At 46.8% G+C, this 13,040-nt stretch overlaps 1 protein-coding gene across 1 annotated transcript in view; it reads left to right on the forward strand.

Annotated features, from left to right (window-relative positions):
• The window catches only part of FSTL4 (follistatin-like 4), a 628,064-nt gene that overhangs the window by 552,188 nt on the left and 62,836 nt on the right, over positions 1-13,040 (forward strand). Inside the window, exon 6 of the mRNA XM_006888071.1 lies at positions 1,561-1,727. Within this exon, the coding sequence (XP_006888133.1) occupies positions 1,561-1,727 (167 nt within the window). The remainder of the gene's footprint in view (positions 1-1,560; positions 1,728-13,040) is intronic.

Raw genomic sequence — 13,040 nt, forward strand, 5'->3', positions numbered from 1 at the left:
TCTACCATCTTTCCAAGCATAGACCCCCCCCCCCTCTGTCCTCTCTCTCCTCCTCTCTCTCCTATCTTCCCTCCTCTTCCATCCTCTCTCTCCCCTCTCCCCTCCTCCTCTCCCACTCCCCTTCTCTTTCACTCTCCCTTGTTCTTCCCCTCATCTCTCCTCCCCCTTCTCCTTCCTCCCCTTCCCCTTTCTCCCCCCTTTCCCTTTCTCTCCTCCCTCTCTGTCCCTGCTCTCCCCACGCTCCCCTTTTCTCTCCTCACCCTACCCCGTCTCTCCCCATTTCCTTCTCCTCTTTTCCTCATTTCCCCCTTTCCCTTCCTTCTCTCCCACTCTTTCTTTCTCTCTTTTTCTCCCTCTCCCCATCTCTCTGCCAGGAGCGCACTGGGTACAGATGTACTGCCTTCAGTGGTGCTGCTAACAGCCACAGCTGGCAAATATCCTGCTGAATCACAAAGCTCAGCTCCCAACTCTACACCGGTTTTAGGGGAACACCCATATCCGGGTCCCCAGGTCACAGTGGGATGGAGAGAATAAAACTCCCAGTACATTGTTCGCTGGCCTCTCTCAGCTCACCCCATCTCTGACTATTGCCCTCAGCTCCCTTGATAGGCAGATTTGGGGCAGGAGGAGAGGGAGAGGGAAATAGTCCCACACTGGGCTGGTGACTCTCCCAGCCTGGCCCCATCTCAGCATTTGAGCAGCCCGAGTTTGATTAATTTTTTCATAAATCCTGAGAATTTCTAAAAGCCTGTGATTGCAGGGAAATATTTCAGACCCTTCCCATTTGCCTGAAGAATGATCAGTCTTAATGCCAGTTATCCAGTGTAAAATGGCAAGGATTAATAATTTGTGCAGCCTGAAGTACATTCCAAAAACATTAGAAGCCTTCATGAGTGTTCAGTGAGCAGAAACCCAAGTCTAGCTTCAGAGAATTATCAGACAGAAATGAACCTCCAAAGGTCAGCCAGTTCACCCCCCAGACTTCAGACAGTGTAACCTTTAAACTGCCCCCAGATGGATGAGATGCTGTGGGCCCACCCAGCAGACCTTGACTGCACTTAGCATGGTCCTGGCTTCCTGAGGCCTTGCTGGCCTGGTCCCTGTGTGACGACCACATGACCTGGCAGCCCACACAGTCCCTGTGGCTGAGCTGTGTCGACTCAAACTAAACTCCATGAGAATTTGGCATAAGCTGTGTTGATCTCCCAGGAAAAACATCTATATCTGTGAATTTATTCTGGCTTTTGTACACAGAGGGGTCCTGTGATACAGTAGTTAAGAAGCACCTGGTGCAAACCCCAAAGTCTGTGGGTTTGAATCCACCAGCCTGTCCTTGGGGAAAGAGGCAGCAGTCTGCTTCAGTGAAGAGCAGGGCTTTGGAGTCCCCATGGAGCAGACCCGTTCTGCCCATAGGACCATTGTGAATAAGACTTGACTTAACAGCAAAAGGTGGGTCTTTTCTTTTTCATTTGTTAGTCTGTGCTTTTGGTTATAAACAACTTGGGGAGTTCTGAAGCCCTCTGGGTGTGTCCCTGAATATCACCTCCTTTTTCTCCACAGAAGTGGTTCAGCTCCGCCTCGCCCCTGAGGAGAGGGTCATGGTGACCACAGTGACAGTGGGACTAAGCACAGTGCTGACCTGCGCTGTCCGCGGAGACCTGCGCCCGCCAATCGTCTGGAAGCGCAACGGGCTCACCCTGAACTTCCTGGACTTAGAAGACATCAATGTAAGTCACCTGGAATATATTCCAAACTCTCATATTAATCAGAGAAAGTTCGAGTCACTGGGCGGCATTGTAACCACCCATGCTCAGTGCTGTTCAGGCCTGCTGTCAGCCTGGAGGCATCAGGAAATCCTCATCCACTATATGTGCAGAGAAGGATGAGTGGTGGCCAAACACCTGGAAGCCAGGCCCAGGATGAAAAAAGAAAAGGGTGTGTTGGCTGGGACAGGGCAGGAGGCCTCTGTGTAGGGCCTGAGATAGCAAAGGTTGGAGGTGGGCAGAAGGATGGCATGTGGAAAGAAACGGTCTGGTCAAGTGGGGGCCATGTGGCCTGGTGGAATGGCCCACAAGGCAACAGAGAGGTCCAGTCACCTTGGAAGCAGGAAGCTCCAGAGCCGGGGAAGGTACATTGCCCTAAGGCTCCCATGGGGGAGATTCTGGAACCATTAGGATCTGAACATCTAACCACGAAGGAAGGGACATTCTCTGTGAAAGGTGAATGTGAGCTGTTGAGTTGGATTGGTGGAAGGAGACAAGGTTGACGGCTTCTTGTTTTCTAGGTTTTGAGGGTTTGAGCTGATAAGTGATTCTGTGTGGAAGAAAGAGCAGCTAGGTTCCTACAGTCAGATGTAACAAGCACGGGGTACTTCTTTTCTCCTGAAGACCCAGTCAGCCTGGATTGGGGGTCCTAGGATCCTCCAGGCACTGGCTTGCCACCTTTGAGCAATTTCTTAACTCATTCTCAGTTAATTCATCTGTATGAAAACATTAAAACTATAAAACTCCAGCAAGATCTCCCTCCTACTGGACTGTGGTGTAATTCACGTATATTTATTGGCCCAGGTTTGGCACAGGGGTGAGGTGGCTTCCCAGAAGTTCACATGAAAAGACCAGGTGATGTCACCCATGTGGAGAGCTGCCCGGATGGCTGACCAGCCTCGGGCTGCAGTGACAGGAATACAGTTCCAGGAAGAACAGGGGACATCCATGTTCTCTGTGTCAGTCTGCCGTAGGGGCTTGGCCCTGAGAAGGAAGGGCTGTGGGAGGAGTGGTCAGTTTTTGGTAGACTCTTTAAGAGACAAGGGTAGAGGAAACTGGCCTGGATTGTGTGACCCACCCCACATGTTGGACTAGCACAAAGGGCCAAGGTTCACCCCATAAAGGAGACCAATTTGAGCTTTGTGGCTGGTGCACCATTCCAGTCCTCAGAACTCCCAGCAGTGGAGTGAGTGTCACAGGAAACAGTGAGCACCCCATTCCCAGAGGCCGTGAAGCCGAGGCAGGAACTGTAGTCAACAGTGCTGTAAGGTGGCTGATAGCCACGGAGAACAGCCAAGTGCCATGACTTTGGTCTTTCCAACTCTGAGACTGTTTTGTAGGGAGAGAGACCAGCAGGGAACACATGGAACCAGAACTCTAATGCTGGCTACGCCCTGCAGACCCTGAGGGAGGTGTGTGGGAAGAGGAGCCATCAGAAGGGTCCACCTGAGAAGAGATGGTGGGTGGCCTTCTCCTACACTGCCCACACTGGGAAGGATGGTTTTCTTGCAGTTTCCAACCAAGGTGGACATAACTTGTGTCCTACATATCTCCGAGTGCCAGCACACCCTGGGCGTGATTGACAGATGGGTGTTCGGGTGGGAAGTCTTTTGTGCTCTCAGTCTGAGACAGTCAGGGCTCATCTGAGGACTCAGCAAGAAAGGACAGGGTGGTATTTGTAGACTGGGGCCAGTGTATGTCTGTCTGTCTCTGGGGCCAGGGGTGGCGATAATGGTATGTTACATTGAAATATGTATGTGGTAGGGTAAGTTGTGTAAAGTGGGGTGGGGGGGGCGGGCATGAGAGAGAGAGAAAGACAAACAGACACAGGGGAAAAGGGATGGCTTGCTGTGTAGGGCAGGTATGGTGTGTTGTGTCAAGGTATGTTGAGAAAGAATGAGAGAGAGAATGAATGTGGGTGTGGGTGTGTGTGTGTGTGCCCCCGCACATTGAGGTACACAAGTTTATGTGCACAGAAGCTCTCAGCACAAATTACTGACGTGAGAGCATCAGCTTTGAAGCACGTCCGGCCTGTGGTGATTGATTGAGAACCCAGATGGGACGCCGTGTCTGTCTGAACATCCATGTGCTCTACTTGGTGCTCTTCCTAAAGACATCAGAAATAAAGGCAGAGGCAGCACTCCTCTTAATGTACTTGCCATCAGTTAATTAAATTACTTTGAGTGTTTCCCCTTCCTCTAACATGCCTCCAGCACCAATTCAATTGCATTTCTACTTTTCACAATAAGGTTAGCAATTTGGGTAATTGTGGGTGCAACAGGAGATTAATGGTCCCTCATTACCTCCCAGGAAACACTCCCTGCTTGTGGTCAAGTGAGCAGCCCACAGGTAGGCAGGGCCTGGTGTTTCACTGAAACCCCCACAAGAACATGCAGGTCAGTGACAAGCCTCTGGGAGTTCTAGTCTGATGCGCACAGGCATACCCAGTGCATGCACACACCAGGCATGTACACACACACACACACACACACATACACGCGCGCATGCACACACCTCCTGTGCCTCCGAAAAGTACTCAACTAGCTTACTAATAGATCTGGTGGTTTAGTGGTAAGGAGTTGCGCTGCCAACCCAAAGGCACACGATTCAAATCCACCAGCTGCTCCACAGGAGAAAGACAGACAGTCTCCTCCTGCACCATTTACTGCCTCTGAAAGCCTGCTGGAGGGTCAGCTATGAGTCAGTTCCAACTCAAAGGTACACAGCAGCAGCAAAGCTTACTAATAAAGAACACAGGCTTTGAGATCCAAAGGACCCATGTTTAAGTCTCTGTGCTGTCCCTTTACCAGTTAAATGATTTTGTATTGGACACTTTACCTCTCCATTCCTCAGTTGCCTCGCTCATTTCCATGAAATGGGATAAATAAGGGAGCTCTAGTGGCCTAGTGGCAAGGAACTGTATTGCAGTCTCAGAGATATACAGTTCAAATCCACCAGATGCTCTGCTGGAGAAGGGGCAATCTCCTCCTGTACCAGTCAGATCCAATTCAACAGTACACACACAAAAAATAATAATAATTTTTTCAAAAAATGGGATAAATAACAATACCTGAATCAAAGAATTATTGTTGTTGTTGTTGTTGTGTTCTGTTGTGTCGCTTGCGACTCATAGTGACCCTATGTACAACAGCCCTAAACTCTCCTCTGTCCTGTACCAATCGCACTGCCTCTGACACACCCATCTTGATTACCCCATTCATTGCAATGACCTTTTGCACTCTTCCTGGATGATACATTTGATGTCCTACCACAACTCATTAGGTCTTGCTCATTAGTGTTCAAGGCCTCAAACCTGTCCCGAGATGGTTCTGAAATTCAGGTGGGATAGACTCAAAGTCATATTTTGTTTCCTGTGGACTTGGTTTAATTTTCCTCCGCTTCAGCTTGAACTTGCATATGAGTAGTTGGTGGTCTGTTCCACAATCAGCTCCTGGCCTAGTATTCACAGCTAATGTTGAGCTTCTCTAGCGATTCTTTCTGCAGATGTAATAAATCTGATTCCTATGCATACCATCAGGTGAAATCCATGTATATAACCTGCGTGTATGTCTCTTTAAAAACGTATTTGCAATGAATAAGTCATTGTGCAAAATTCAATAATCCTCACTCCAGCTCCATTTCTGTCACCGAGTCCATGTTTTCCAACTACTGAATCTTCTTCTCTGTTCCCAACTTTTGCATTCCAGTCATCCATTATTTTCAGTGCATCTTGATTGCATGTTTGATCTATCTCCGACTGTAAAAGTTGGTAAAAATCTTCTATTTCCTCTTCCTTAGCTCTGGATGTTGGTGCATATACCTGAATGATAGTGGTATTCACTGACTTCCTTGTATGCATATGGATATTATCCTGTCACTCACAATATTGTACTTCAAGATGGATCTAGCAGTGGCTTTCTTAACTATGAAAGCAACTCCATTTTTCCTTACCTTTTCAACTCCAGAGTAATACATCATATGATCATCTGACTCAAAACGACCCATCTTATCTCCCCAATGCCTAGTATGTCAATATTTATGCATTCCATTTCTTCCTTAAAAATATCTAATGTTCCTACATCCATGGTTCTCACATTCCATGTCCCAATCACTAGTGTCTGCTTACAACTGTTCCTCTTCCTTTGTATTTCCATACCTGAAAGCTCAACCTCAGTTGCCCTTTCTGTTATCTACATGTGTTCTGTTGTATATAGGGTTTTCAGAGGCCTGCTATTAGAGAAGATTAAATGGGAAGATGCATGTAACATTATTAACATATGTTGTTGTTGTTATGTGCCATCAAATCACCTGTGACTTATAGCAACCCTACATACAATAGTTCTGACCCCATCCTATCCTGAGCCGATCTTACTGTCTCCAACACGCCTATCCCTAATATCCCAGTTACTGAGTCAATCCATCTAATCTGGGGTCTCCCTCTCCTGTGTTGTCTGTCCTTCTACCCTTCCAAGCATTATAACTTTCTCCAGACAATGGCCCCTCCTGGCCACATGTCCAAAGTATGTGAGATGGAGCTTCAAAATCCTTGCCTCCAAGAAGCAGCTTGGTTTCACCCTCTACAGGAAAAACCTGTTTGTTCTTTCGGAAGTCCATGATATGTTCAGTATTCTTCTGAAGCACCACAACTTAGCATATAGCGTCCCATAAATGCTAACTGTCGTTACAATATTATTAGTTTTACTTTCATCATCATCACTATTGTACTGGTGCTGCGAAGCAGTGTCCTCAGCACCTTGCAGCCCCCAGTGTTTCCCTCATCAGATGTGACCCAGAGTAGCCCTATTGCCTACAATCTGGGGATGTCCCTGTCAGTGTGGATTTATCCAGAGAGAGAGTGACCAGTCTCCTCCAGTAAGAACAAAGCAGCCTGGTACAAGCTTCTCAAGCTCTCTGAGTTTGTGGGAAATGAAGACAATATGACCTTCTATGCACAGAAAACAAAATCCTCACTGCTGGACCAATATGCAGCAGTATAATAAATGGAGAAGAGAGTGATGTTGTCAAAGATTTAATTTTCTTGCATCTACAATCAACACCCATGTAGCAGCAGCCACCAATAAATCAAAAGGCATATTGCATTAGGGAAGCCTACTTTCAAGGACTTCTTTAAAGTACTAAAGAGCAAGGATAAAATTTTTTAAAAAAATTTTATCCTGGTTTATTTACAGAGTTTGAACGCATTTTTTTTCACACCAGATCTTTCCATTTTCTTCAGCACTCCCACCCACAAAATTGTGCAACCCTATGATAACCCACCCCACCCATCCTCACCCCTCTAGTTCCACCCTCTTCCCACCCTTGGATCCTTATACTCATTCTACAATAATTGTTTTATACAATATTTGTCCTTATAGGACTGAGTTCACTCAGCATAATGTTCTCCAGTCCCTCCCAAGTTAGGTAGTAATTTACAAAATCACTGCTCCTCTGTGCTGTATAGTATTCCATTGTGTGAATGTACCATATGTTCTTGCAATGGTGAATATCACTGCTATGAACACTGCTGTACAAGTCTCTGTTTGAGCCTCAGTTCGCATTTTCTAGGAGTATATTCCAAGCAGTGGAATAGCTGGGTCATATGGAATTTCTATGTTCCGCTTTTTTAAGAAGGTCCAAACTTCCTTCAGAGTGGTTGTACCATTTTACAATCCCACCAACAATATATAAGAGTTCCTATCTCGCCACATTCTCTCCAAAAGTTATTACTAGCTGTCTTGTTAAACTTTGCCACTGCTACTGAAGTGAGATAGTGTCTCGTTGTGGTTTTGATTTATAGCTCTCTTAATGCCAGTGATTTTGAGCATTTCTTCATGTGTCTGTTGGCCATTTGAATGTCTTCCTCATAATGAAAGTTTACAGAATACTCCTGGGCCTCCACAAGAAAAAGACTGATAACCCAATTAGAAAATGGGCAAAAGACAAGGATATCATTTTAAAGACTAAAGTGCAACTGATCCAAGCCATGGAATTTTCAGTTGCTTCATATGCATCTGAAAATTGAATAATAAATAAAGAAGATTGAAGAATTGAGGTGTTGGCAAAGAGTATTGTATATTCTGTAGACTATCAAAGGAACAAACAAGTCTGTCATGGAGGGTTTACAACCAATGTACTCCTGAGAGGCAAGGATGTTGAAACCTCATCTTATGTACTTTGGACATGTTGTCAGGAGAGACCAGTGCTTGTAAAAATAGATCATCCGGGGAAAAACAGAGAATCAGTGAAAGAGAGGAAGACCCTCAATGAGCTTCATCGACACATTGACTACAGCCTTGAATATGTATTCCATCTCAACAATGGGCTTGAGCATAGCAGAGATCATGCTCATAGGACAGCATAGAGTAGGGTTCAGGTCTATTGCTCTCAGGTTGTTCTGAGTTCTGGGTTGGATGGCATCTAACAATAACTATGCATGGGCATTTCCAGGTTGAACACGTGTATGAAGCCCTTCACTCAGTGCCTAGCACACAGGAAGGGTTTGTAAGTAGCAGACCCATTCTGGGAGTAGTAAGGAGCCAGACTGGAGATGCCTGGAGCCGCAACAGTGGGATTCATGGGACATTTCTGCAGTAAGAGTTGGTTGGGGGAGAACATTTCTGAGGCACTGATGGAAGAAAGATTTGGGAGCATTCCAGGCCCCCCAGACTCCCTCAGCTACTGCATTTCAGCCGTCACCCCAGCTCCCCTGAAAACCATCCCCCAGGAGAGTCGTCAGAGATGAAATGGCACCACCAGCTCTGTGATTAGCAACTGGCACTGAAATACTGCCGTGAACAGGGAAGCGGATCAGCCTACAAAACCCAAGGCGGGGAGATTAGCACGCATCACGGGGTGTGGGCCTCCTTTCTTTGTCATTTGTATGAGACATCTTGATTGGCAACAAAATATTAATCACTTTTTCACTACTCTCTTAATGAGAAGCTTTCATGGGCAACAAAATATTAATTTGTCTTGTCTTATCTGTTAAGAATTCTGTTAATGAATTCAGTCATAGAGCTATTACAGAATGCCATGCTAATGACACATGTAATTAAACTTTTCTGACTTGCAAACATCAAGGATGCCTTGAGCGTCAGAATAATATTTGATCAGAAAGTAAATGTACCCCTTCTAGCCTGGAGCCACGTGAGAAGGAGCCACTCGGGTTCCACAGCCCACAAATGTCGCTGTCAGAAGCATTTATGAGTCACCCAGTCATGTGGGAGCTTGTCCAGATGGCACACACAGGGAATTCGGCCTGTGGATGCATTTTGCTAAGTGCCAGTGAGGCGCAAACCCGCCCAAGCTGGAGGCAAGGGAGCCGCAAAGAGAATAATTATACGTAGTGCACCAGGTCTGTATTCAAAGGAAGCAGCAGATTCCCCAGGAAGGAGCAGATCTTACAGAACAGAGATACTTGATAACCAGGAGGGAAGGGAAGTTGGAGGGATAGGTTGGGGCCTGAATATGAGGGGTCTTGAATGCCAACTAAGGATCTTGGTCATTCTTTTATAAACAATGAGGAGCCATGGGTTGTTCATCAGGGCAGACATGTGTCCTGCAGGAGCTCCAAGCCCCTTCCTGTCAAAGATGAAAAATGTACCAAAAGAGGGCTGGACCACCTACTGCCACTGAAGAAATTCCAGCTCACGGCAACCCCCTATTGAGTTTCTAAGGCTGTAAATATCTATAAGAAGAGATTCCCATCTTCCTCCTGCAGAGACGCTGGTGGATTCAAACCACTGACCTTTCAGTTAGCAGTGCAGTACATAATGTACCACAGCACCAAGCCTCCTTCAAGGAGGACCAGTAGTCCCCAAATAAAATAGGGCCTCACAATGAGGTGAGCCCTGCTGGGCCTCTTAGAGTCTTGTTCCCTCGTTCCCAGATGGCTCACTGAAAGCTCAGCAGTGCTCTAAGCTGCCCGTGGTTACCGTGAGGCACCCTCCCCAGGGTTGTAATTCAGTTCCCAGGACCTTCTTAAACTGCCAGGAAGTCTGACCCGGCCCTATGTTGCTCCTAAGGATTTCCAAACCACTTCACCCCAAGATGACATACACCAAACTGGGAACTCCTAAATGTTTCTGCCTCACCCCAGGCTGTTGGCACATGATGGCCAAAATGGAGAAGAAAGGGATTCTCAGAACTCTTAATTGTGCTCATGCAAAACCTCTACCTAGACCAAGAAGCTGCTGTCCCAGAGCAAGAGAATAGTGGCATGGTTTAAAATGCACAGCTAAAAGAAAAGTGGGCATTGGGGCTGTGTCCTTTCTCTAGACCTGTTCAATCTGTATGGTTAGCGAATCATTAGAGAAGCTGATCTATATAAAGAAGAATGTGTCATCAGGACCAGAAGACTTATCACCAACCTGCAGTATTCAGATGACATAATCTTCCTTGCTGAAAGTCAGGAAGATTTGAAGTACTTGTAGAAGACCAAGGACTACAGCCTTGAATATGTATTCTATCTCAACATCAAGAAAACAAAAATCCTCACCACTGGACCAATAGGCAACATCATGAGAGATGAAGAAAAGATTGATGTTTTCAATGATTTCCTCTTACCTAGATTCACAATTCACACCCATGGTAGCTGCAGTCAAGGATTTAAAAGATGCGTTGCATTGGAAAAATATTCTGTCCAAAGTGCTAAAGAATAGTGGTCGCAGATAACGACTAAGATACACCTGATCTAAGCCATGGCCTTATCACTTATTTGCTAGCCATCTGAAATTTGACAATGAGTAAGCATGACAGAGAAGAGTCAGTGCCTTTCACTTGTGGTGTTGGAGAAGAGAACTGAATATCCCATGGACTGCCAAAAGAACAAACAAGTGTGTCTTGAAGAAAGTGCATCCAGGGCACTCCTTAGAAGCAAGAATGTTGAAACTTCAACTCACATACTTTGAGCATGTTGCTGGGAGGGGCCAATCCTTGGGGGGAAAAGAACATCATACATGGAAAAGTGGATAGGATGGATTGACACAATGACTGTCAGTGTGTTCAAGAGATGATGAGGTTGGCACAGGAGAGGACAGGCTCGTTCATAGGGTTGCTATGAGTTGTGGTTACCTTGATGGCACATCACAGCACCACCACCTCAGCCTAGCTTGTCTGAGACACAATAACCTGCTTTACCCACACTGGGGAGAGCAAAGCCTCACATCAGTGCCTGGGCCCAGAGTGCAAAGTGGTCAGAGTCAGATGCTCCCCAGCAGAGACAGTTTAGGGCAGAAGTGGCAACTCCTCCCAGAAATGAGCCTCTGTGTTATGATGCCTCCTTCTGTTTGCTTGATGAGAAATCAATAGTATCTGTTCACATTCACATGCCCCAGAGCGAACAGAGTACACCCTGGAATTGGTTTGCTTCCTGGCTAGCTGTCAGCTTCTCTACTGAAGCAGCTCCGGAGCTGGGTGTGCTTCAGCCCTGGTCCTACAGCCTTCTCCTCAACCCTCAAGCATCTACCACCATTGAACCTCCTCCCGGAAGTGAGATGTGTCCGCCAACAGTACTCTGAGCCCCGCTTGCTGGTCTTGGGCCAGGGCAGGAGCGGAAGGACGCTGTCCAGGGCTGCAAGTCTGTGCTGTGTTCTGACCAGGAGTCCAGCACTTCTCCCACTGCAGGCAGACAGAGCGGCACAAAGAACCAGTGCTCCCACCACACACCAAACCACCCTGCCTGTGGGGCCTGCTCTGTGTAGATACAGCACAGGGCTGCATGGTGAAGGGGCAGGAGTGCCTGACACACTCAGGGGCCACAGTCAGAAGAACTCCTGAACCCTGGAGCAATCTCAGGAGTCAGCAATAGGCTGTCACTCCAGGTGTCCATGCAAGAGAGGGCTCTCTCATCCCCACAGTCATAGCGTGCTGGGATAGGGCACTTTGGAACAGGGATCTGATCTTGTCTTGAGTCCTGCACAGAAACCATAGAGTACCTCTGAGCCCCTCTCCTGCTGACCCCCACCCCCAATCACCATCACTTTCCACCTGGACTGAGCATATCCACCCTCAGTTTGTCCTGACAAATGGGGTCATTCCTACAACCCCTGTTTCCTTTAGGCTTCAGTCTGAGGGTGAAGCTCTTTCTCAAATACAAACCTACCCACTCCTACCCTACCTTTGCCTCCAGACTCAGTGTCGGGGGCTCAGTCTCATCATGGTCCCTTCAATAGAAACTCAAAGAGCAAACTCTTTCCAGCCCAGCAACCCAGTTCTCAAATCCAAGGGTAGAGTTGAGTGACCTTCCCACAGCTGCCCTGAATGCCATTCTTTACCTGTACAGTGTTACCTCATATCTGTCTACCTCACTGCCCATTAATGACCCTGAGGGACAGGATATCTCCCCAGAAGAAAGGGAAGGAAAAGTAGGAAGAGGACATCAGAAAGTCACAGAATATGGCACCCTGTGTGAAGATTGCCAGCGTTGTTGCTTTTACCGTGAATCCAGTCCCAGGTACACTGTCCCAGGCCCAGAGCTGGTCTGTGTGTCATCCCACTTACTTACTACACCTCCAAGAGGCAGGGGGAGCTAGGAAACCCAGAGGGGTCCACAAGCTTTCCCAAAACCTAGAGCCAGCCTTTGAGCCCCCACCTGAGCTCTGTGGACACTTTTTTTGTTCCTGTGACTTGGACACCCTGGGTGGCCCTGCCAGTGACTGAGCTAGTCACACAGCATCGCCACAGCCTCTCTCTCTGCCTGCCTCCTCCTGCCACTCACTCTAGCTTGGCGCTGCATTTCTCATTAGCTTCTGGCCACTCTCCCCTCTAAGGAGGGGCGCAGAAAGCTCTCAAAAGCACATGGAATTGTTTGGCCAAGATATTCTCAGGGAGAGGAAATATTTTCCTATTGTATTCATTTTTTTAAAGGCCAGCAACAAACCCAGTATATTTCAAATGACTTGAAAGAGTCACTGTTTTTTTTGTTTGGGGTTTTGTTGTTGTTGTTGTTGGGATTTTTGGTCTGGGTTTTGTGTGTGTGTGTTTTTTTTCTCCCCAGTCTCGCTATTTGAGACTTTCAAATGTCGGCAGGCGGAGTACAGTGATAAAAGCAGAAAAACAAAACCCATTAGAAGAAAGTATTTGTGGCAGTGTTTGAAGGATGTGTTAAAAGGTTCACTTTTTTCCTCATGCCTAAATGGTGTAAAACCAGGAACAAATAATTCTAATGAAGCATATGCTCTCAGCCAGCTCTTCTTTAAAAGTGAGTTATTAAAAAGACCAAAAGAAAATGATTTAAGAGCTCATGACTCATTTAATTTTTATTGTCTTTATATGAAC

This window comes from Elephantulus edwardii, unplaced genomic scaffold (genome assembly GCF_000299155.1).
Source record: "Elephantulus edwardii isolate Elephantulus edwardi_28Jun2011 unplaced genomic scaffold, EleEdw1.0 scaffold00064, whole genome shotgun sequence".
NCBI lineage: Eukaryota > Metazoa > Chordata > Mammalia > Macroscelidea > Macroscelididae > Elephantulus > Elephantulus edwardii.